This window comes from Lutzomyia longipalpis, chromosome 2, assembly GCF_024334085.1.
Source record: "Lutzomyia longipalpis isolate SR_M1_2022 chromosome 2, ASM2433408v1".
NCBI lineage: Eukaryota > Metazoa > Arthropoda > Insecta > Diptera > Psychodidae > Lutzomyia > Lutzomyia longipalpis.
In genome coordinates this window covers 24772347-24796845 of record NC_074708.1, presented here as the reverse complement: position 1 = coordinate 24796845, position 24499 = coordinate 24772347, and the positions used below count along the sequence as shown (strand labels likewise).

General features: G+C 38.8%; 5 protein-coding genes across 5 annotated transcripts; 3 read left to right on the top strand and 2 right to left on the bottom strand.

The window, feature by feature from the left end:
* The first annotated feature begins 985 nt into the window (after positions 1-985).
* On the top strand, positions 986-3028 carry LOC129789272 (N-acetylneuraminate lyase-like). Its single transcript, XM_055825925.1, has 4 exons — positions 986-1083; positions 1972-2363; positions 2510-2821; positions 2882-3028. The coding sequence occupies exons 1-4, from the start codon at positions 1010-1012 to the stop codon at positions 2959-2961; spliced, it is 858 nt and encodes a 285-aa protein (XP_055681900.1). The 5' UTR covers positions 986-1009; the 3' UTR covers positions 2962-3028.
* LOC129789620 (carnitine O-acetyltransferase) lies at positions 2994-21617 on the bottom strand. The gene is made up of 9 exons (XM_055826587.1): positions 21496-21617; positions 20773-21426; positions 20536-20710; positions 20303-20475; positions 4210-4310; positions 3898-4143; positions 3641-3836; positions 3441-3578; positions 2994-3381 (listed from the first exon to the last, which is right to left on the bottom strand). Exons 1-9 carry the CDS (start codon positions 21538-21540, stop codon positions 3157-3159), a joined length of 1953 nt encoding a protein of 650 aa, XP_055682562.1. The 5' UTR covers positions 21541-21617; the 3' UTR covers positions 2994-3156.
* Positions 12688-19517, bottom strand: LOC129789663 (presenilin homolog). The gene is made up of 7 exons (XM_055826655.1): positions 19460-19517; positions 14477-14637; positions 14177-14415; positions 13903-14112; positions 13523-13842; positions 13326-13457; positions 12688-13269 (listed from the first exon to the last, which is right to left on the bottom strand). Exons 2-7 carry the CDS (start codon positions 14633-14635, stop codon positions 12827-12829), a joined length of 1503 nt encoding a protein of 500 aa, XP_055682630.1. The 5' UTR covers positions 14636-14637; positions 19460-19517; the 3' UTR covers positions 12688-12826.
* On the top strand, positions 19802-20301 carry LOC129789786 (uncharacterized). The gene is made up of 2 exons (XM_055826838.1): positions 19802-20055; positions 20115-20301. Exons 1-2 carry the CDS (start codon positions 19836-19838, stop codon positions 20249-20251), a joined length of 357 nt encoding a protein of 118 aa, XP_055682813.1. The 5' UTR covers positions 19802-19835; the 3' UTR covers positions 20252-20301.
* A 380-nt stretch (positions 21618-21997) lies between the features above and the next one.
* On the top strand, positions 21998-24333 carry LOC129789761 (peroxiredoxin-6). Its single transcript, XM_055826806.1, has 5 exons — positions 21998-22109; positions 22175-22237; positions 23334-23642; positions 23703-23775; positions 23846-24333. Exons 1-5 carry the CDS (start codon positions 22027-22029, stop codon positions 23981-23983), a joined length of 666 nt encoding a protein of 221 aa, XP_055682781.1. The 5' UTR covers positions 21998-22026; the 3' UTR covers positions 23984-24333.
* The last annotated feature ends 166 nt before the right edge of the window (positions 24334-24499 follow it).

The following is a 24499-nucleotide window of genomic DNA, read 5'->3' as shown; positions in this document are numbered from 1 at the left end:
TTTTTGTTGTAAATTCTCAACGACGGTGCGTTAAAAACTCCTCAAGAACAGAGCGAACGTGCTAATAAAGTTTGAGAATAATCTTCCTAAATATTATTTTGGTAATTCCACCTTCCAGCACTTCTCAAAATGTTGATAAATAAAACGAATAGAACGAAGAGGAAACGCGCAAACTTGTCAGTCTTCGTGTTGTCTTTTGCACTGATAAGACGCTCTCAGCTGATTATTTTTCTTTTTTTATTTTTGTTTAACCTCTAGGCCGCCAAGCGGGGTCGTTGAACGACCCCAGCCCTATATTTCGTGCTATAACTTAATAAATATAAAAGATACCATTCCCATCTTTTGGAAATAAGTTCCTTGGTTATCTGAGGAGATTGTGTAAAAATTTCAGCTCAATCCGACCACCACAAGAAAAGTTATTGACGAAAATGTAGAAGAAGGGAATTCAAAAATTGGTGTAACGGCCATGCTGCGGAAAATTTTTTAGAATGAAGTTAGTCACATCATGAATCATGGGGTTGAAGGGAGTTGAAGGGTTGTGTTTACTTTCTCACTTTACCATCTCAGTGTCAGAATTATCGCGAATAAGTAACATAAACAACATAAAACATAATTAGAAGCATATAAATGTGCAAAACAATAAAGAATATTCGAGAAATATTTCCATTTATCACGGTGCGGGAAGTGAGGGGAATGTGGGGAAGTAGTGAAAAAAATAGCAGTTGCGGTCAACTTCGTGGCAAATTTCTCACGAAGAAAGTGTGAAAAATGAGTGAAAAATGTTTTTCCCTAATATCTTCTTCTGCGTGTTTCCGGGTGGCGAATTTGTGATGCAAGGGGCAAGAGGACTATATAAGAAGTCTAAAAGTAGTGACCCGACAGTTCCCGGTTTTATAGTTTATGAGAAAATCGACTTCCTTCTTGGGGTCGTTCAACGACCCCACCTTGGCGCTCTAAGGAAGCTCCAAGGTCTTGGCGGCCAGCAGGTTAATAAAAAATTCGCAACAGAATGAATGCGGTTCGGGCATCATTTAAGTTCCGTGGCTTGATGGCACCGGTCTTCAATTCATTCAAGAATGATCCGTGAGTTTTATTGTAAAAAAAATCTTTCTTTTTGATTAAGAAGTTTTGAGAGAGAATTCCTCGAGATGAGGGATTTTATCACATTTTCCCGGCATCAACGCGGTTTCTGAATTGATATTGCCCAAAAGATTATCAAGCGGTTATCGCGCAATTTAGAATTTAATGATTCCCTCAATTGATTCGTTCCCGCGTTTTTTACTATTGAAGAATTTTTTTAACTCCTTTGGCAGAATAATTAAAAAGTTCTTTCGGCCGTAAAATAAAAAAAAAAAGTTCTTTCAAAATCATCTTTATAAATAATTTTTTTCGTTATATTTATAATATTTTATTTACTTCTGATTTTTTTAAACAAGCTTTGTAATGTTAATGGGCCAATATTATATTCTTTTTTTCATCGGAAATTCTTTTAGGGCAAACTTGAAAGGACTCTTGACTCCATTTTGAAACAAATGGATTTTTAAAAAAGAATTTAGAAACTTCTTTTGAATAAAAGTAATAGAAGATTAAAGAAAAGGCCTCTTTTCTCATTCTAAGCGTGGAAATAATTCTTAGAAAGACTTTAATTCAGAATTCCATAATTTAGCATCCAATCCAACAAATCTTTAAAAAAAAAACGTTACGAACGCCATTTTTCAAATCAATGACGCGAAAGATAAAAAGAAAAATGAATTCTGTCTGCAAACTTTGTTAAAAGAAAACTAAAGGATATTTTTATTTAAAATAGGATGAAACGAAATAAAACCTACAGATCAAAGACTATTTATGCTATGAAAATTCATATTAACCCTATTAAATCTTATTAGGATTTTAAATTAATTAAAAATAAAAAAAAGAATAATTTTAGATCAAAAATCTTCTTTAAGAGTAAAAAAAATTAATAATTTCTAGCTCCCAGAGCATAAACTACGGTGTAATTGATCCCTATGCCAAATGGCTCAAGAACAAAGGTGTTCAGGGTGTGCTAGTCAATGGAACAACCGGCGAGGGGATGTCCCTCAGCGTCCCTGAACGCCAGGGAGTTGCTGAAGAGTGGCAAAAGGCATGCAAAAAGTACGGAATGACGCTCATGGTGCAAATTGGAGGAGCTCCTTTTGTGGATGTTGCTGAACTGGCCAAACATGCGGAAGAACTAAAAGTTGATGCGATTCTGTGCCTTCCCGAACTGTATTTTAGGCCTAAAAATGAAAAGGATCTCGTTCGGTATATAGGGAATGTGTCCAAACATTGCTCCAGGACGCCTCTTTTCTACTATCACTTCCCAATGATGAGCAAAGTTGAAGGTTGAAGGACTTTTAGAACATTTTTTAAGGATTTTATTTATTTATTTATTTATTTATTAAGACATGCCCTGAGTATAAAGATATACATATATAGGACTATCCTATATATAGGATGAAAATTTAAAAATATTTTTTTTTCTTTTAAGTTTCAATGCCAAAATTCCTCGATTTAGCTGAGAAGGAGATTGAAAACATTGTTGGAATCAAATTCAGTTCCCCAGATTTGGCTGAAGGATCAGCTTGTCTCAAGCTTAATAGATTTATCTTCCTGGGAAATAATATGATCTTCTGTGGAGCCCTTGCTCAAGGATTTGATTGCAGTATTATGACTTCCCTGAACATCTGCCCGGAATTGGCCATTGAGATCTTCCAATCAATGAAGAAGGGAGACATCCTCAATGCCAGTGTGAAGCAAAAGGAATTATCTGGAGTCTATGACAGGATTCTTAAGGACAGTGGTGAGACTTTTATCCCTTTTTAGAATAAGAATTTTCCTCTAAAACTCATTTTTCTTGCAGCAAACTCCATCACAGCGCTGAAAAAGGAATTCCATCGTGTTTCTCAGATTGATATTGGAGTCCCAAGGATACCAAATTAAAATTCTTTCTCCTCCAATTTGAAAGAAAAATGTTTTGAAAAAATAAATCTATATTAAAATGTTCCAACACCTAATATAATAAAAATGCTGTGGCTAAAAAAGTCTCCTTGTAAAATAATATCTGAAAGTCTTTCGTTGAATAAAATATTGTTGCGTTGTCATAAAAATATTGGCAAGAATTTGGCAAGAACTTCTTTAGAGCTTGCTCTTGATGCCGCGTCCTGTGGCCGAGAGGATCTTGTACATGTCAATGAGGGACTCCCGGAGGGTCATGCTGAACTTCTTCGAGGACGTCTCGGGACATGAATTGAAGGCTGAAATGCCGAATAACATGTCATCCTCACGTGGATTGTAGCAGCACCCATAGCCATTGTCTACGAGTGGTCCGTAGCACATGTAGGCTTCATACTTTGAAGCAACCTGCAAGGAAAATCTTCGATTGAATCCTTCTTTTGGGATTCCTTTAAATGCTCAAGTACCTGACTCGTTGAGAGCCGCATATGGGAGCTTTTAATGTATCCTGCATCGCTAAAGAGCTCAGGAACTTTAATATTATTCTCCTGGGCTGTCAACTTCAAGCCCAGGAGGTGCCGATCAACACCCTTTCCCTGCATTGCCTAGAAAATCAACCGAGAATTCAAACTTCTGAACTAAACCCATCCCAAAGTCTCGCATTTACCTGCATTGTGTAGTCTTTGTGGGCATTTATGGCAGCCAGGAGTTTCTTCACACGATCCTCATCACTTCCACTCTCCATCATTGACTTTGCAAAGGCAATTGAATCATTTGAGCATGATCTGATTGTCTCTGTGCGTCCATGAACAAAGAGACGCGTATGAGCTGATTCGTAGTGTGCCCCAGGAACTCCATGAAGCCTAAAAGGATAAAAATTCAATCAAATCCAATCCCTGAAGCTTCCAGAATTCAACAAAAAACCTGTAAAAAGTATATTGCAGAGCGATCTGAATGAAGCTGTCTGGGCTGATTTTTTGGGACTTGATAAATCCCTTCCCGAATTCCTTAAAATGCAAATAATCCATGTCCAGATTCCGCGAAAGAGCATCAATATTATTTGCTGCTTCACCGATGCACTTCTTCACATCTTCGCTGATATTGAAGTCCAGCAGTGTTGGCTTCTCATAGATCCCTACACGACTCTGAATTGGAGGCTTTCCTGAATCACTGGAAGTTTAATTTAACGGATAGTTGGGAAGTTCTGGGATTTGATAAGAAAGCTCCCCTACTTACACGTATTTGAGGATCTGATCAGTGAGAACAGCAATGGGACCTCCTTCGGCAGGAGTATGCTCATACGTGAGCCCATTGAGACCATCTTCTCCCACAATAAACTAAAAAATTAAAAGGAAATTCTTTAATTTCTCAAAGGAAATTAACCCATTCCTGCGATAAATATTTGGAGCAAAAAATGATTATTTTTAATCAGTTTTCTAGAGCTTAATTCTGCCCAGATTCTGCCTGAATGGATATCCTTAAGACTCCAAGTAAATTCAGGATTAAAATTAAATTATAAGTGAGTTTGATGGAGAAATAATTTTCTGCAATTTAAACAATTTTTTTTTGGATTATTAAGTGATTTCTCTTTCCGGATGTTACTTTAATGTGTCCGGAACATATTAGGAGGGATTTTCGAATATTTTCCTTTATATTTTTTTCTGTGTTATTAATGATTTAAAAATTCTCAATAAAGATAAAAAAGAATTCCTTTTGGGGCTAAGCTAATGGATAAAATAAATTCAATAAAGAAAAATAGAAAGGATATAAATGGGTTAAGTTAAAACTTAAGTTAAGTAGTAAAAACAAGGGGTGTTTATCTGGCGAATATTTTGAGCGAATCATCCGAATATTTCCAAAGTCTGAATATTTGACTTTACATGAATAATCTTTTGCTAAAAATCGAACAACTCAAAACCGATAAAAATCCAAAAACGTATTTAGAACTTTTTGGTTTGAATTTAGTCCTCTTTAAGGCATTAGTGATTTTTTGTAAGTTTTGTTCCTCAATCTATGCTGTTTTGGAACTTAAAACCAAATAATTAGGGGAGACCAGGGTAAAAAAAGTCAATTTGCATAAAATGGCAAGTAAATTTCCTCAATAGGTCATTCTTATAGGAAATTTCCTGGCCTACAACTTTGTCTCAGATCACTTTTCTTTATCTCCCCGGGAAATATCAGTTTTCGAGCTTTTCCTGAACCCTTCCGCTTCTGTTTTATTAAACGCGGCGGGACAATATAGTCACCAGTGGGGTAAATAAAGTCGGTGGAATTTTCCGACATTTCCAGAGATTTTCCACCTGAGCGATTGATAAGTACTTGATAGCTAAACTTCTCATCTTTTGATCCACAATAAGGAATTTAACATTTAGACCCACTAAAACAGAGAATTTTGCGATTTTCTCAATCACGCCATTTTGCAACAAATGGATAGAAAATATGTCAAAAATTTCGAACTCCCATATGATTTACATGGGTTGACACTATTTACCCCAAGGAGTATGTTTTGATTCAAACAAATGTACAGAAAAGTAATTAAAATTTAGTGAAAAATATACATACCTTGGCCACCTTGGCAACGTTTTCTACATTAACCCAACTAGTGAGAAAAATTATCAGATTGGAAAATTGCTAAAGGAAATGTATCGGAAAACGCGTTTTTCCTAATACGCAAAAGTTTGGGAAATGGGCCTGGTAGGGATATTTACCTATGGGTGATATCCACGAGAAAATAATTAGTAAATTGGCATCAATGGGCACCTTTATCCGGCCTCTCTCACCTGGGGGGGATATCCGTGAAAGATTAATTAATAAATATTCTTCACAAGGGCACTTCAGCCGGGCCTCTCTCACCTGTAAATACAGTCACAATTAATCCGGCGGTGAGGAGGATCAAACTTCAATATCTTGGGGTAGAGCAATAAACGATAATTTCACTTTTTCTTGTAAATTTTATTCTAGCCAAAAAACGTGGGGCTATTTTTCCAAACGGAAGTGACAAAAAGTGACAGCCATGGGTGAAACATGAATCAGGGGGCAAACTACACTGAATGTCGCTCAGATGATCGCTCATTTAAATTCAAAATAACGTTTGCCCAATCCTGAACATACTCCCCCTTTCATCCATGGCGTAAATTACAATGTATATAATTCAAGATATATAATAAAGAAAATTGAGGAAAATTTAATTCAAAGACAAATCAATAATTTTACTGGGAATCAATTGGGAGTTTTATGAGTTTGGAAATTGATCTTCTTACCACTTTGCCGCTAACTTTCACATCAACCACCCTCACTCGCTGATCATTGCCAGGATACACTGCCACAACCAATCCCAAAGGCCAATCCACGTTTGAAGCATCCTCCGTCTTGAGCAGAATGACGTCTCCGATCTTGATGTTGGGTTGGTCCTTGTTCCATTTGTTGCGCTGTTGGAGGGTATGCAAATAGTCCGTTTTCCATCTTTTTGTAAAGTCAGCTTGGAGCTTTGTACACAGTTTCCAATGCTGAAGGTGGTCAACATTTGACGCAACAACTCCTGGATCAACGGGAAGTTGAGTGGGTGCGCCTCCAGGACGCAGAAAATCTCCTGGTGTCAGACATCGAGGATCATTGGGATCATCCATGATTGCAGCTAGAGGTCTGCTGTTGAGAACAGCCTCTATCTCCACCATAACAGTGTACAATTCCTCATAAGTGAGCCTGACACTCCCAACCACCTTGGTGACATGCGTCTTGAACGATTTGACCTCAGCCTCCCAATATCCTCCTTGGTGGGGGGCAAATGGTGGATTGAAGTGCCACTGAATGTGGAGTTGCGAGGAGAAATCAATGATGTCTCGTTGAAAGTTGTGGGTTTGGAATAATTCACTCAATAGCCTGTCTGCGCCCACAAAGTTTTTTCCATTGTCGCTGTATAAATGACTGGGAATTCCACGACGACTAATGAATCTCCGGAAAGTGGCAATAAATGCTGCAGACGTCATGGATGTCACAAGTTCCAGATGTATTGCCTTAGTGGACATGCAGACAAACACAACCACATATGCTTTCTCACAGACTGATCCTCTTGGTGATCTCTTGATGAAAAAATGTCCAGTGAAATCCATCCCGGTGTGTTCAAATGGCGAGTGCGGTCTGGTTCTAGATGGCGGCAAGTTTCCCATCAACTGTTCCACAGGGCGAGCCTTGGCTCTTGTACAAATGATACATTTGTGAATGACATGCCGAACCAAATTGCGACCTTTCAAAGGCCAAAACCTGGCACGAATAGATGACAAAGTCAACTGGGGCCCAGCATGCAGAAGGCGAAAGTGTTCTCGTTCAGCAATCCATTCTGCTAACTTTCCTTTGGCCAGTAAAATAGGATGGCGAGCATCATAAGATAAGAGAGAATTTTGAAGGCGTCCTCCTACTCGCACAATACCATTGGGGTCCAAAAAGGGCGTCAATTTGCGAATGTGTGCTGACAAATCGTTGAGCTTTCTATCCTTCAACAGAGTGATTTCCTTACTGAGAAGGAATTCCTGATCCCATGTGATGAGTAATGATTCCGCACGCTGTAGCTCCGGCACACTCACAAATTCGGGCACTAGCTCTGAAATGCGAGTTGTCCTGCTGCGTGTCTGGCGCCCTTTCTTGAGCTTGAACAAGTGCACAGCTCGTAGTGTCCAAACCAAGACTCTTGCAGCTTTCAAAAAGGAACTGCAGCGAGAAGTCAATTGCTCGTAAATGGTCAGAATTGGAGGATGAGATGGCAAGGTTTCTTGTGCAGAGGTAGTCAACGTTGACAGGATTTTTGGAAGAAAGTCGAGATGTTCCGCTGGGTTGAACTCTGGAGGCCATTCGGAAGACGGTTTGACAATCCAGTGTGGTCCATGCCACCATAAATCTTGCCCAATCAGATTTTTGACCTTGCTCCCCCGTGACACAATGTCAGCGGGATTTTCCTTGGTGCCAACATGCCTCCATTGAGAAGAATGAGACTGATTGAGAATATTAGAGACACGACGTCTGGCAAATGGTTCTCGCTTCGGACTATCAGGAGAATGAATCCAATGAAGCACTGTTGTGGAGTCTGTCCAAAAATAGATGTTCGGGATACTCATTGCTTGCGAGACTGATGTCATGAGTTGAGTAGCGAGCTCTGCACCACATAGCTCCCCCTTTGGAGTCGTGAGAATCCTAGTGGGTTGTTTTGGGGTGTTCCCATCCTCATCTTTGTCATCTCCTTTGTCTTTGATTGGAGTCAATCGGCATTTTGATGTCAGAAGTCCAGACGTACGATTCCCTTGGAAATCCTCGTACACAAGATAGATTGCAACGCCGTAGGCAACCTTGCTTGCATCGCAAAATGCGTGTAATTCCATTCTTTGGGGTGAAGAAATATTAGATATCCATCTTGGAATACGTAGTTGGTCAATGTTCTGCAGGTCGCATATGAAAGCCTTCCAGTCCTTTAGGATATCTTGGGGAAGAGGTTCATCCCATTCAAACGACCTGATCCACACAACCTGAATGATGATTTTTGCTGTGGTCACAACAGGTGCGATCAAACCACAGGGATCAAATATTCGTGCTACTGTAGACATCAACTGCCGTTTGGTCCAAATTTCTGCCTGGAAATTGCTTGATGTTCGAAACTGGAACGCATCAATGTGGGGGTTCCATAAGATACCCAGCGTCTTCGCTTCTTCATCTAAGGTCAGAGACTCCATGGCTTGTGCCGTTTGACTATCAGGAGCAAGAACTTCAATCCTATTGGATCTGAATTTTGATAATTCCATTGACGCATGTTTAAGTAGCGCCTCAAGCTGTCGTTTTGCCTCAATAACTTCCTCAACGGTAGAGGCACAAAACAGACAATCGTCCACATAAAAATATTGTCTCAGAATGGAAGCTGCCAGTGGATATGTATCCTCGTAGTCCTCTGCTAATTGTAGCAACACTCGAGTGGCAAGGTAAGGTGACGCTGAGACTCCAAAGCATACAGTACGAAAGCGGTAGTGAACCACCTTGCCGTCCTCTTCCCAAACAAATCTCACATAATCTCGGTGTAGTGTGCTAAGAAGCACCTGCAAGTACATCTTGACGATGTCACATGTCAACACAACTTCGTACATCCGAAATCTCCATAAAATGGACACCAGAGTGGGCTGGACAGTTGGGCAGGCCTTCAAACAATTGTTGACACTTAGACCACCTCTTGCACGAGAGCCTCCGTTGAAAACGATGCGTATCTTTGTTGAAACCGCAGATTCCTTGATCACACAGTGATGAGGAAGATAATATGACTTGTTGTCCAATTCCTGAGCTGGGACTCTTTCTATGATGTCCAGAGATAAATACTCCTTGAAGATGGCATCATATTCTTTCATCAACGTAGGGTTCTTCTGCAGTCGTCTAATCATATAGTTCAGCTGACGAAGAGCCGTTTCACGATTGTTGGTCAATTCATGGACGTAGGAATTGAATGGCAGCTCAACTACATATCTACCATTTGGATGACGTGAAACTGTGGAAGAGAAGTGCTCTTCTACTTCCTTGAATTCAGTTTGTGCCACAGTTTCCTTGGGCACCTCTTCAATCTCCCAGAATTTTCGAACAGCTCGATCAATGCTGGTGAGTGTCGTCGCGTGGCATGATGCGTAGACTGGGTCATTCTGCGTGGGACACGGGCCTACAACTAACCAGTTGAACGGACTTGCTTGTAGGATTGGCAATCCAGGTCCCAAATGATGCTGTTGGGGCTCAAAGAGCGACCATGCCAACGCCCCTCCAATGAGAAGATCAATCTTTTGGGGTTTGTACCACATGGGGTCTGCCAATTTAAACTGAGGCGGAATTGCGATTCGTTGTAGGTCTACTGGGAAATTCGGCTGCACACCAATGACTTTGGGCATAACAACACAGTGGATCTCTTCATTGACATGGGAAGAATCAGAACCTACTTGTAGAGTCACCGCAACTTCTTGTTGGCTTTTATCTGAGATGGATCCCACACCTTCTATCATGATGTTTGTACGTTGGGGAACCACATCTAGCCGCTGACACATCTGTGTAGTGATGATGTTGATTTGAGACGTTGGATCCAATACAATACGACACTGCTGCACACGATGTCGTCCCACAATCTTCACAACAGCCGTTGCGAACAGAACATTCGATTTAACTCCCCCCTGTGATGCCCCAGTACAACTCACGGTGGCAGAATTCGTGGGAGGTCGTTCAGTGTTCCTCGGAACAAATTCGGGAATATTCTGGACGTCAGTGGGTAAAGGAGTAGGAGGATTCAATGCATCATGTAGCAAATGATTGTGTCTTTGATTACAATGTTTGCAAGACTGATAAGAGCAAGAATCAATTGCGTGGGACTCACTTAAACAGTTAATGCAAATTTTCAAAGATTTTACAGTACTTAATCTTTGCTTGGGTTGAAGACCCAGAAACTTTCGGCACTTGAATAACTTGTGAGGATTGAGCTTACAAAATTTGCAATTCTCCTTGTTGACCTTGGTTTCAGTGGCAAGAGACGAAGCTTTATTGGACTTACTCTGAAACCTCGGATTGGAGACCGGACAAGTCTCAAGGCTCCTGCATCTCTTGTCGAGGAAGTCCTCAAACTCCCTCCATGTAGGGATACCATCTGGTTTCTTCTCACTCCATTGTGCTTGGGTTTGATAGTCGAGATGCTTGAGGACAATGTGGATGAGCCACGGATCTCGGCTTGTAACACCCAAAGCGTCGATTGCCTCCAATGCCTGGCAGGTTGATGATTGAAGCTTACGGATTGCTGATACGTCGGGCTTGGTCACAATGGGCTGCCCAAGAAATTTCTCCATGTGAGCTGAGATGATGATCATCTTGTCGTCATACCTCTTCTCCAGGCGATTCCATGCAACATCGTAGTTCTCATCAGAAATAGGCAAACTGCTAAATAGAGCAAGAGCATCACCAGTGGTCGACGTCTTCAAGTACTGCATTTTCTGGGATTTGGTGATACGTCCATTCTTGTGAACACTTGCGAGGAATAAATTTTTGTACGTGGTCCACTCGCAATAATCACCAGAAAAAATTGGCAATTTGATTGGTTCCAGCTTCATGCAAGGGTCAGGAGTTTCAAATGCGTCGTCTTCTCTCATCGTAGAATTGAGGATATCACGTTTTGAGCTGTCCAGTAGTTTCTTCAGCTCATGTCGTTGCTCTGAAAGGATGTCCTTCAACTTTGAATCCTCACTGACGCGTTGAGCACGCTGCTCTTGAATGTGGAGTGTCATGAGAGAGATCAATTGATGCATAGGTTGATTTGTGGAGGTTTGTACTTGGCTGCTACCCGCAGCTCCCTTTGGTGCAGACAATAGTTGAATCTGCACAATAATTTTCGTCAAACCTTCATCAACCTGTTGACAATCGTTCAGAAAGTTGATAAGCCTGGTCTCTTCCTCCTCCTTTGATTCGGGAGGAGCTTCTGCGATGATTTCCATCTGAATAGCACGGTATCTGTCCTCAATGCGATTGATCACATTGCGTTGAGACATGAGACCTATTTCCACTTGAGGGTCCTTGAGCTCCTCAGGTTTCAAGGCTTGGTACTTCTTCAGGAGATTTTTGACGACCGTCAATTGACCCTTGAATGCACTCCGGCTGGCCTCCTTGCAAACTGATGCCATGGTTCTTGTGGGATTCAAACTGTTCCCGATCCGGCTCGAAGGACCAAATATGGTAGGGATATTTACCTATGGGTGATATCCACGAGAAAATAATTAGTAAATTGGCATCAATGGGCACCTTTATCCGGCCTCTCTCACCTGGGGGGGATATCCGTGAAAGATTAATTAATAAATATTCTTCACAAGGGCACTTCAGCCGGGCCTCTCTCACCTGTAAATACAGTCACAATTAATCCGGCGGTGAGGAGGATCAAACTTCAATATCTTGGGGTAGAGCAATAAACGATAATTTCACTTTTTCTTGTAAATTTTATTCTAGCCAAAAAACGTGGGGCTATTTTTCCAAACGGAAGTGACAAAAAGTGACAGCCATGGGTGAAACATGAATCAGGGGGCAAACTACACTGAATGTCGCTCAGATGATCGCTCATTTAAATTCAAAATAACGTTTGCCCAATCCTGAACAGGGCCAAAAATTTATTTTCTTTTTTAACCCTTTAACGTCCAACGTGAAACATAAAAACATTGAAACATGCGCTCTTTTATCGCGATTTTTATTCTATTAATTTTTTTAGAGGACTTTTCTCATTCAGAACGTCTTCTTTGACCCCTTATGCGTGAATTTGATGCATTTGTAACATGGAAAAACAATTACATTCATAAATAATTGAAAAAAAAAATGTTTCACGTTTGGGTCAGCGGATGACCCAAAAAACCTTAAAGGGTTAACTCCTTGATCGGATAACCTCCAAATTACAGACAAAAATTGGAGGTTGGTAGGGCTTCTCAGTCTCACTCTAATTTTTCCGATTTATAAGTTCGGAAAAATTGGTACATATTTCAAAACTCCATATTGACTTTTTTACCCCGGTCTCCCCTATCGGCTTGAATTTAGTCTTTTCTTATTTCTTTTTACTACATACTTTTTGGTTTAATTTAGAGTGTTTTTATGCTTGAATTTAGCGAATCATCCGCAATATTTCCGAAGATCCGAATAATTTCATTAAGATAAAACCCCTTCAGTTAAAATGAATTAAAACAAACATTTTTCCTTTATTAATTTATCTTTTATTAGTCGTTATTCCACCTTTTTTGCGATGAAATTCTTTTTTTTTCACATTATAAATTATGCTGAATAAGAAGATTGCATAAATATTGGAAGGCTTGAGGCGTTAGTTGGAGGATTAAATGAATACTTGTTCAGATGCCAAACTCTCTGTGAATGGCTTCACAACGGCACTCGTTGCAAAGCAGAAAATCAGCCCAAAAGTTATGGAAATCGGCAGGGCGGGCAAGGCTTTGCGGCAAATGGCCAGAAGGAGGAGTGTGAGACAGAGCCCAATGAGGATTGCCACAAAGCAGGCAATTGTTGTATTCCAATCCCCATAGCTGGAGGCTTTTCCCACCAAGACGGAGTAGAAGATAAAGTCCCCAAGACCCAATTTGATGCCTCTCTCCTCGGGAACTTCATAATTCGGGGGATTCTCCTCCGTTGTCACGGTGCGATATTCCGTGGAACGATTTGGATTATTGGAAACATTTGCCTGAACTTCCAGCTGACGACGAGCTGTGCGTTCAGTGGATGTACTGGCCCACTCTTTTGTGAATCCACATTCAACGTCTGCAACTGAAAGAATAGATTTAATGAGCTGCAAATGCTAACAGAAAACCTTCGTAAAATACCTTCAGGATTCTGATTAACCTCAGCTGGAGGATCTGCCGATGTTCCGGCTCTTCTGTTTGTTCTCTGTCTCGCAACAGGAGCTGGTGGTGCAGTATCCTGATCAGCTCCCATGTAGGAGTAAATGAAGGTCGCTTTAAGAGAAAAAAAAAAGCTGTCAGAGAAGGTTCTAAAGGAGAAATCTTCGTAAAATCATTACAGGAATAAATGAGAGCCGGAAAGATCTGTTCATTCCTCTCCTGTGCCGTCTCAACGAGTATCCTGAGGGGTCCTTTGGGTGAGAGAACAGCAATCAAATCCCAGATGGAGATTACAGCCAAAACCACCCACGTTGTCCACTCTGGGAGGTATTTGATGAAAACAAGCGCCATGAGGGCAGCCACGAAGATCAAATAGGCTTGTTGGAGCCTCAATGGTCCCAACCAGTGAATTGACATCATGCCAACAAAGCCAAAATTCCACATAATCAGAATGGCTGTTGGGTAGTCCATTGGGATGTTGTAGGCTCGTAGAACTTCCCTAAAAATCCCCAAAAATTAATCCACCAAATCAACGCCTTTTATGTCACTTTTAACTCACTCCAAGTAGAGGTAGCTGAAGATAAAGAGGAGCATAAAGGACGAAAGGATGAGCCATCCATTGATGATTTTGTAGCATCTCTTCTTGTAGAGAATTATCAGGAGGATTGTCATGATAACAATGAGAGTCATGAGGATTAGCGAATTGGCCAGGGCGTCCAAAATCTTCGTCCCCGTATCGGGGGATGTTTCATGAAATGGAGTGTAGAGTCTGCAAAGCAAAAATCATCCGGAATTTAGCAAAATTCACCAGGATGGTTAACCTTTGTCCTCACAGGTAGTAATCCTTGGTTGAGTAGAAGTTAACTGAGCTAATTGTGGCCACAACGACCAGCATACACAGTGACACGGGGACAAACAGCTTAATAACATGCTGAGCCCCATACTTCAATCCCTCCTCTTCCTCCCACGAAGCCTCTGCATGTTCCGGCGGTGGAGGCCCCCCAGGGCCATCAGTTTGACTCTGCGACGATTCCCCCGTGGGTACCCCAACAGTCTGTGTTGTGCTGGTTGTCTACAAGAAAGCGTGATTCACCTTAAACGTCCGGAAGTTGCCCAAAGAAGGGATTCCTTACCCCGTAATTTGGTCTATTTTCACGCGGATTCCGCTTCTTTTTGTTCCTCCTCTCCATGTCCTCGACGCGATCTGTGGTCCTTACGACGTGCGATTCACCCACATGACCATCCATTAGTGCAGTCCGTTCGTTTATTGCTGCGTTTTCACCGAAATTCATTTTTTTTTTTTTTTTTTTTTTTTTTTTTTTATTTTAAAGCTTTACGGCCCCAGCCTTTTCAAGCCACAAGGCCAAACGTCATTTGACGTCTACACACAATATACATATACTCTTATATTACTAGTTTGTTTGAATTTGAATTTTTGTCGTTGGTTTAATTTGTTCTGGTTTTGTTTACTCTTATTTAGGATAGAGTATTATCCTGTTCTATAAGGATGTATCATACCATAATAGTATATGGTAAAGTTGTACATTCTTATTGTTACTTATAATATATGAGTGTTTGTTTGTGTTTAAATGTCTATGTTGTTTTCCTTGGTGAACTCGTAGATTTCTATCAATTTGTTTGTCTTGTTCTCTTTGAGTATGCTCTGGAGGTCTGGGGCGTTGGTGATGGATTTGTATTTCCTTCTTGAGATATCATACTTTTTACAGTTTATTATGATGTGATTCGCGTTTTCTTCTGTATTGCAAAGATCGCATTGATCGTTTTCGCTTATTTTTATTATTTTAAGGAATTTCTTATCATAAGAGTGTCCGCTTCTAAGTCTATTTATTAGTTTAGTTGCTCTAGCGTTTAGTTTTTTATTTTTGAACCAGGGTTTATCTTCTAATTTGTTATTTCTTATCTGTTTGTTGTATTTACCTACATTTTCTGTTATGTTTTGATAGTCTGATTTCCATTTAACTTTAAGATTTTCTAGTATTTTTTCTTTATCTAATTCTTCTGTATTTGTTCCAGTTTCTTCAAATTCTTCGTAATTGCTTTTGATGTAGTTTATGTTTTCTAGTTCTCTATATTGGTTTATAATGTTGGGACAGCTGTCTGGCCCTTGTATTCTTCTAATAAGATGTTTTATTGTGTTTTTTTCATGTTCTAATCTAGTTGGCATTTCTCCTACGTCTGCTAACATAGATGTTATTGGTGTGGATTTTGTATATCCCATTACGATTCTGAGGGCTTTATTTTTAACTATTTGTAAAATATTTTTTTCTAATAGATTTTCCTTGTGATCCCATACTACTGGTGCAGCATAGTTGATTCTGGAGTTGATTAGAGATTTATATATCATAGTTAATGATTTTGGATGGGCTCCTCCCCTGCTTCTGCTAAATATTTTAAGGAGATTTATGTATTTCTCACATTGTGCTTTTATTTCTTTTTTGTGGATTTTGAAATTAAGCTGTTTGTCTATATATACGCCTAGTATTTTGTGGTATCTTTCTTCTTTTATTTTTATATTGTTAATTTTTATTTCTCCTTTATCTTTACTTGTTTTATCGAATTGTATATATTTACATTTATTTGGGTTTAGTTCTAAATCTAGTTTTTTTAGTTCTTTCTTGAGTGTTTCGCATAATTTGTTTGCATTTTGGTATAATTGGGTGTTATTTTTTCCTGAGACTATTAGTGTTATGTCATCTGCAAATTGTAATATTTTGCAGTCTCTTGAGTTAATTTTGTGTAGGTTTATGGTATATAAGTTAAATAGTGTTGGGCTGAGTATACTACCTTGCGGTAGTCCTGTGCTTGTTAATATAGTTTCTGTATAGCTTTCTTCGTCTATTATTATTTCTCTATTATTCAGTAGGTGTTCGAGCCAGTTAGTTATTTCTGTGGGAAAGTTAAGTTCTTTTAATTTTTTTATTAGTATGTCAATGTTTACGTTATCGAATGCTTTACTAATGTCAGTTATTATAGCTATGCTTCTCATGCCTTTTTTATTATTTTCTTTTATAGTATTTGTTAGATTTAGTAGGTAGTCTGTTGTGTTTCTGTTTTTTCTGAATCCATATGTATTACTTGGAAGTATTTTGTTGTTGTATACTATGTTATTTATTTTATTTATTAGTATTTTATGGAAATTTTTTGCTATTACATTTAGGAGTGCTATTGGTCTATAGCTTGCAATGTCCATTTCGTCTTTATTAGGTTTTAGTATTGGTATTATTTTTGATTTTTTCCAACTGTTAGGGACTTTTTGTTCTCTCCATGTTTTGTTATATATATTTGTTATGGCTTTAATGTTTTCGTCTGTTAGTTTTTTCATCATTTCATGTGATATTTCATTTATGCCTGGGGTTGTATTTTTGTTTGATTTTATTATTTCTTTTACTTCTTCGAATGTGCAAAAATCATAGTCTATATCTATAGATTGTGTTGTTATAGTTTTATATTCTTCTTCTACGAAGTTGTATTCTATAAAGTCTATTCCTTGTTCCCTAGTTTCTATTATGTTATTTTTTCTTTTGATTTTTTTGTTGTTGAATCTATTTACTTTCTCCCATATTTCTAAAGGGCTGCTCCCTGGGTTTATACTTTCTATAAAAGTAATCCATGCTTTCTTTTTTGATTTCTTTATTTCTAGCTTAAGTCTAGCTGTTATTTTTCTAAGTTCTTTAGCTGTATATTCTGTATTATGTTTTTTATATAGTTTAAATTTTTCTTTTTTTATTTTCCACAGTCTTCCTATTTCTTCAGTCCACCAATATTTTGGTATATATTTGTCATTATTGTCTTTGAATGTTTTTATATTATTGAGAATTATTTTCTTTATTTCTCCTTCAATTTCTTCTGCTGTTGTACATTCATTAAGATTTAGCTTGTTTTTTAGTTGTATTTTAATTTCGCTTAAATCTAGTTTTGTTTTAAGTTTATTTTGTTGGTTCTGTTTTCCTACACTAATTTTTATATCTATAGGGAAGTGGTCTGATCCTATCTCTGTTTCATTTATATTCCATTGTACTTTATCTATAAGGTTGGGGGATATTAGAGTTAGGTCTATTGCTGATGTTGTGTTGAAGTGACTGCTGTAGTGGGTGTGTTGGCCGTCATTGATGCATATTAGGTTTGATTCTGAGATTAGTTCAGCTATTAGTACACCTCTTCCATTGTTTATTGAGTTGTTTTCCCACATATCATGTCTTGCATTGAAATCACCACCTAAAATCACATTGTTTTTGTTCACTAGTTCATTTAAGAGTTTTTCTAGTTTGTCTTTTATGTCACTATTTCTAATTTGGGGTGGGATATATATTGAGATCAATGTGTAGTCTTTGTTTTCTTTTTTTATTTGCACTTCTATAACTTCTAGAGGTTCTAGATCATTTCTCACTTTACTTTTGCTGATAATTTTATTATTTATTAGTATACCAACACCTCCGTATCCGTTCTCACGGCTGTGTAGGTGTTTTCTGAATCCTGGGATATTAATTTTTGATTTTTTATTTGTCCATATTTCACTTAGTAAGGCACATTCAGTTTTATTTTCGTTTATGTACTGTTCTAGTAATGATTTATTTGATTTTAAACTTCTTATGTTAATTTGTGTGATTATCATTGATTAGTTGTTAGTTTGGATTTATTCTTTGTACGTGAAGAGTGGTTGATTTCCATCCAGCACGTCACGAATGTAGTCAATGGTTTCTTCGTTCGGGGTTTTGTCTGCGTGTGCCATTTTGCTTATTATCTGCACCATATCAATCAGCTTTTATTTTTGTTTGTCTTTTCCTTTCAGGGCATTCTTTATCATTTGTTGGGTGTTCCCCGGTCTTACAATACTTGCAATAAGTATTGCAGTCGTGTCCATTTACGTTCAAATTGGTGCAATTGGGGCATCTTTCTTCGTTTTTGCAGATTTTTTTAAAATGTCCGTAGCACAGACATTTTTTGCAGTATGTGGGTGGGGGTATAAAGAGTCTCACTCTGAAACTCGCCCCGTAAATTTTGATGGTTGTTGGGAGGTGGAAGGCCCTGAAGGTTACCTTCACCTTGTTTGATTTCTCCAATTTGTTTTCCGTCGCGTTTAATTTCATCATGCGTTCAATTTTTATGATTGGTGATTCGCATTCTGACTCCTGTATTATTTCTTTTGTGTCGAAATTAATTGGGATGTCGTCTACGACACCGATGGAGTGTATGTACGCTGATGGCACATATACTCTGTAGCGCTTGATTCTTGTAATATTTATGTCCTGCAGAATTTTGTTAGCTGAATCCCAGCTGTTAGTAGTTACCTTTATTCTTCTTGCTGAGAGTTTTTTTATCTCAACAATCCTGTTTCGTCCAATTATTCTGCAGATTTCTCTGGCAGTTTCAACTGTGTTTGCGTTGTCCTTCTCCATCATTAATATGAAGGGACCTTTGTCCTGCCTGTTGTACTTAATTAATTCTTCCGTTTCTTGTTTGTTGTTTTTTTCGGGGATCTCGTTCTGGGTATTGGTCATCTTTTGGAACATATGTTTTCTTTGTTCCTCGATTTGGGGTAAGGGTTCCTTTGTCCATGTTTTTATTTCTGTTTCCTCATCTTCGTCCACGGCCATGTTCGTGCATGGTTCGTCTATTTGTGTTGACGAGGAGGATGCGGCTTCCATTTTTTGTTTTTTGTTCTTCTGTGGGGATTTTCCAGGTTTGTTTTTTTTCTTTCCTTTGTTCATCGTTTCTATTGTTTGAATAGGGTGTAGGGGTATTTGATTATTATGTGGGTTGTCATCTCTTTTTGTATTATTTTTAATTTTTTTTTTTAGTATATTAAGTGTTTCACTGTTTATTTCTATTTCTCGGTATTTTTCTATTGTTATCAGTTCATTGTTTAGTTTCACTTTGTTCGTGCCCTTATGGGCCACTTTATTTGGGGGATAGAACCCTTTACTTCCGTTATATTTTTTTTTTCCACTTGTGTATTGTTTATTGCTTATTTGATATAATTTATTTAATGTTCGTTTTGTTTTTGGGTTTTTATTTGATTTATTTAGAATATTTGAATGGAGCTCTTTCACTACACTTCCTTTCACTTTGACAGTCCATGCCAAACCAATTCATTTACTTTTCACACAACAAAACACAAAATTCTCCATTCACCTTTGACGGATTCATTTGACTGACACGATGAGGGTTGAAAATTTCAATGAATCACTGAAAAATTCATTTAAGACACCTTTGTTTAATTTTTCCGAAAGAAATTGGGAAAAATCGCGTTTTTTTTTCTATGAATGTTGTTAGAGTAAATAAATCTTATACATACTACGATATTTTGCCTCTAAAAGCCACAAAATTCATTCAAAAATCACTTTTCATTAAGAAACAAATTTTCAATTTTTTCATGAAACTTTCACGAATCCTAATCAAAGCAAAATAAATGTCAAAAACATCAAAAAGATAAAAAGTGAGGTTAAGTTATTTCCTCCAGTCGAGCCCGGAATGGCTCTGTTTAGGTTCCCGTGGCTCCGGAGATTCGTGAGGCGGAACACCCGGCCAATTCCCCTCAACACCGCCGAGACATGGCGCAACCGGCTGAGTTTGGGCTACATGTTCCTGGCATGGAATGCCTTTGGATTTGTTTGTTATGCAATTTACAATGGGAAACTCGATTGGGCTAAATCTCACGGAATCAAAGATGAGCACGATAATCTATCTCAAGGTCTGCTGGCAAACTTTCCCGGAAATCTTAAGAACTAATTGAAATGTCTTGCCTTTCAGCTCAGCGATTTGCAAAAGCACTGAAAGTTGAGAATGCCACCGTTTTGCACTATTCGGGATTCAGAAAGACGGGAGAATTCAAGATTGAGAAGGAGAAGGACAAGGATGTGGTTGAGGGGGAGAGTCAGCCGAGCTGAGCAATTAGTCGGTGTGCTTAGATTTTGTAAATACAAATAAGTTTGACCTACCTGAACGGTTTTATCGTACCAGCGATTTCCGGTGTTCTGATGGGATCCACCGCCTGTGATTACCTGATGACTGGTGACTGTTTTGTACTCTGCTGGACGGGGAACTGCATCATCCAGACAGAGAACAAACAGAGCGCTCTGAGTCTCCCCCAGAGAGGCACGATTTTTGGGATCTGCAGAAGGAAAAAAATGGTAAAAATCTCTTCCTGATGAACTTCCCGGAAGTATCGAACCTGCTAGAAGGAAATCATGTGCCTTGCCCCAGTTATTGCGATTATCCGAAGTGAGGATTCCCACAGGGTAGGGATTCTTCTCTTCCTTCGTGCATTCCTCAAGCTGCTGAATGAGTTCCTCCTCACTCAGAATCTCCTCCTGATTGCTTCCACCATAGACGGGAACTTTGAAGATCTGTCAAAAAGTAAAATTCCTTAATATTCCTCAATTTCCTCCCACGCCAGGAATTCTCTTACATTCCCCCGATGAATGACAGCGATGTGCTTGGAAGTGGGATTAAATTCAATCGTATCAATTTCTCTCCCTGGAATTCGGCATGTGCCAAAGATCTTCCTGTACTGCTGCATGTCCAGTTCGCTCCTCCCAAATTTCTCAATGGGAATGCGATTGTTGTCAATTTCTTCCTTGAACTTCAAGGAAGCCGTAATGACTTTAGCCGCAAAGGCCAGACGATCCCGCTGGCTGGTGAATTTTCTCTCCGGGAAGACAATTCCCGGACTGGACCACACCACAACGGGATCCCTGTAGCCCAGGTAGGCCGTCTTGAGCCACCATTCGGCCAGCCAGTTACTCTTCAACTTCCCACGAGCTTCCAGGAGTTTCTGCAGCGTTTCCCCATCACTTCCGGGTTGGATGAACTTGTCCACAAGGCTTCGGGTGCGTCGGAATTCCTCCTCATTGAGATGCGGCTGGGCTGTGGTGAGGAACTTCAGGAGAGTCTCCTTGAGCGTCGGCACTGGGAGTGATGGTAGATTCTGCGGATTCTCCAGCGCCTTTCCCTGACTCGATGAACTCCTCTGCTGCTGTCCCACATGCCCTGGCCCTGCGTGCATTGGGGGCCCAAAGGATGAAGCCAATGTCCTCGTATTGGCTGCCAAGTAGCGTGAACTCTTCCGGGGACGGTCAAAGTCAGCAAACTGCATCGATGTACCATCGAAATAAAATTCAGAATTACTCACCGGATTCGACAGCACCGACACGGACTTTTGGGCTATCCAATTCATCGCGCAATGACTTTTCAATTAGCTCAATTTTCGGGAGTGCTTGAACTTTGAACGCTCCACCAAATTGCTTCTCCGGGAATTTAGTGTCTCAATTCTTCTGCTGCGGTGTGACAACCAAAGTCAGAAAACTCGTTTAGCGCCCCGAGAGAAAGTGCACGGCCTCCACAAGTTTACCGGATTTCTGCAACGCGGAAACCTAAAATAAAAATAAATTCAAAAGGCCAAAATGCCAAAAAACCAACACAGAAAATCAGTGGTGTACCCAGGAAGGGGGTTTTGGGGGACTAAACTTCCCATAAAATTTGCTTCCTGGCTACGGCCCTGCTCAAAAACAACAGGCTTTCGGCTTACCTTCGGCAACTTTTCGTGTTGGAGATTTGCAGATTTCTCACGACCTGCAGATTTTCACACTAAAATCAGCTGATTCGAACGCACCCCGGTACAATAAAACGTGTTTTTTTGTTTATAAATTTAATTACTTAAAAAATGAATATCGGCGACACATTCCCGAATTTCACAGCCAACACCACAATCGGTGAAATTGACTTCTACAGCTGGCTCGGATCGTCGTGAGTATCAACAGCAGGAAGTATCTAATAATTGAGTTTTTAACTCTTCCGGTTTCTCACTGCAGATGGGGAGTTTTATTCTCACATCCGGCCGATTTTACACCTGTTTGCACAACAGAACTTTCTCGGTGAGTACCTACATTCATTTAATTCTCTAATCACGACCGTGACGCGCATGCAATTTCTAAATTGAATCAAGAATAAAAGAAAGCGCACGCGACTTTGTTGAATGCTCGCGATTCAATTGTTGATTGCATCAACAAGTGGCGTAGTAGTTAAAATTTCTAAGACGCAGCTTTATGAACTTTCCAGCAACGTTTCGACAAATTTATTATGTATCATTATCAAGTTCTATTTGATTATTGTATTTGATTAGAGAAATAGGAAAAATTTACATTTCGATAAATATATTCTGATTGAGATATATTTCATGTTTTATGTTGACTGCTCCGAAAATAAACATCTATGTTTGTTATTCCTAGCATGTGTGACCAATGATGTTGAAATACAAGAAAGAATTTATTAAAAAAAAAACTTTTCACTCTCAAACTGCTCAAACTCTTAGATTTTTTATCAGTTTTGATAGTTGTACTTTTAACACAGATTTAAGTCTTCAGAAGTAATAACGACGAATAATTAAATCTCACACGTTGCTTCTGTATTAGAATCCTTGTGTATTTATTTATTTGTTTACGGCAGAAAAGGGTCTCAAAGAACAATGATTATCAGTAGCAAGAAACTTATTCAGAAAGGTGGGGTTAAACGAGTAAAAACCCCACCGATGAGCAATTTCCGCACGCCGAAGTTAAGTCCTTAGAGTTTTACCAATTTTTTAGATTCTTTAAAAACTCCTCTCGGCATTTCTTATGCAAGTGTTCTGGATCATCATCATACGACTACGAATGTATATTTAAACATTTTATGGTGAATTACGTTCATCAGAATTAGAATTTGATGTCTTCTTGTTTTATTTCCTGTTTTAGGTCACTGTAAGGGTTAGATTGTCAAAACGGCTAAATCTGTTCAATTTTTTTGTAAACAGACTTAGCCGTTTTCACAGTCTAACCCTGCTTAGCAAATAAATATTTTAATTTATTGATCTGTTGCATTATTTCTCCCCTTCCAAACTTACCTCGCGTGCTTTCTAATGCAAATATGCAATCACTGCTGCACTTTTTTATAATTTCTTATCATCTAATCTTTTGCAAATTTATCTCCTCGTAGACTTCTCACTTTGATTCCTGAATTTGCGAAGCGTAATGTGAAAATCATCGCTCTCTCGTGCGACAGTGTCTCCACGCATGAGAAGTGGATTGACGATATTAAGCACTTTGGGGGCTTTTCCGGAGATTTTCCATACCCAATTATAGATGATGATCGTCGGGAATTGGCTGTGAAGCTCAATATGCTGGATAAAGATGAAATTGGGAAGCACGGATTACCTGTTACGTGCCGAGCTGTCTTTGTTGTGGATGCCCAAAAGAAGCTCCGACTCTCAATTCTCTATCCTGCAACAACTGGAAGGAATTTCACGTAAGGAGAGAAAGATTTCTTTTGAGGAAGATTTAATAATTTTAATTGATTTTTTTAAAGGGAAATTCTTCGTGTGATTGATTCCATGCAACTTACGGACAAGAACAAGGTTGCAACTCCTGCAGATTGGACGGTGAGGGACTCCTAAAACCTTTTAAGTTCTTCAGAGAAAATAATATTAATTAATTGAATTTGCTTTACAGCAAGGATCTGAGTGTATGATACTACCAACAATCTCCGACGATGAGGCTCAGAAGCTCTTCCCCGCGGGCTTCTCTACAGTCTCATTGCCATCAGGAAAGGGCTACATTCGCAAGACCAAATGTCCAGATGTTGATTAAGAAGCCACTGAAAGTCTTTTTTCTTCATTTTAATTGCATTTCAAACAAGATGGTATTGGATTACAGAAAATAAATTAAGAAAGATTAAGTTAATACATTTTCACTAGAAGTAATAATATTTCACACGATTTTATGTCTTTTAATTCACTTCTTTTTTTATTAGTTTGTTTTTTTCTTTTCTCTCTTAAAATGTGAGGAAATTCTCAGGCAAAAAAAAAAAACACAAAAAATAGTAAAAATTTCATAAATTCTAAATAAAAATCCACGTATACTACAAATTACTGAAATATCACTCACAATGTTTTGTTTATTAGTATTTTTTTTTAGAAATAAAAATAAGAAAAACTTGAGTTTTAAATTCAACAATAGAAAATTAAAAAAAAAAAAACGAAAACAAAGTCTTGTTAGTAATAAATGGAAAGATTAAAAGGAATAAACTGGAGTTAAAAGTTGTGTGACTTAAAGCTCTCTGTCTTTTACAAAAGTCTCGGTGCTTTCTAGACAACATGTCACTGC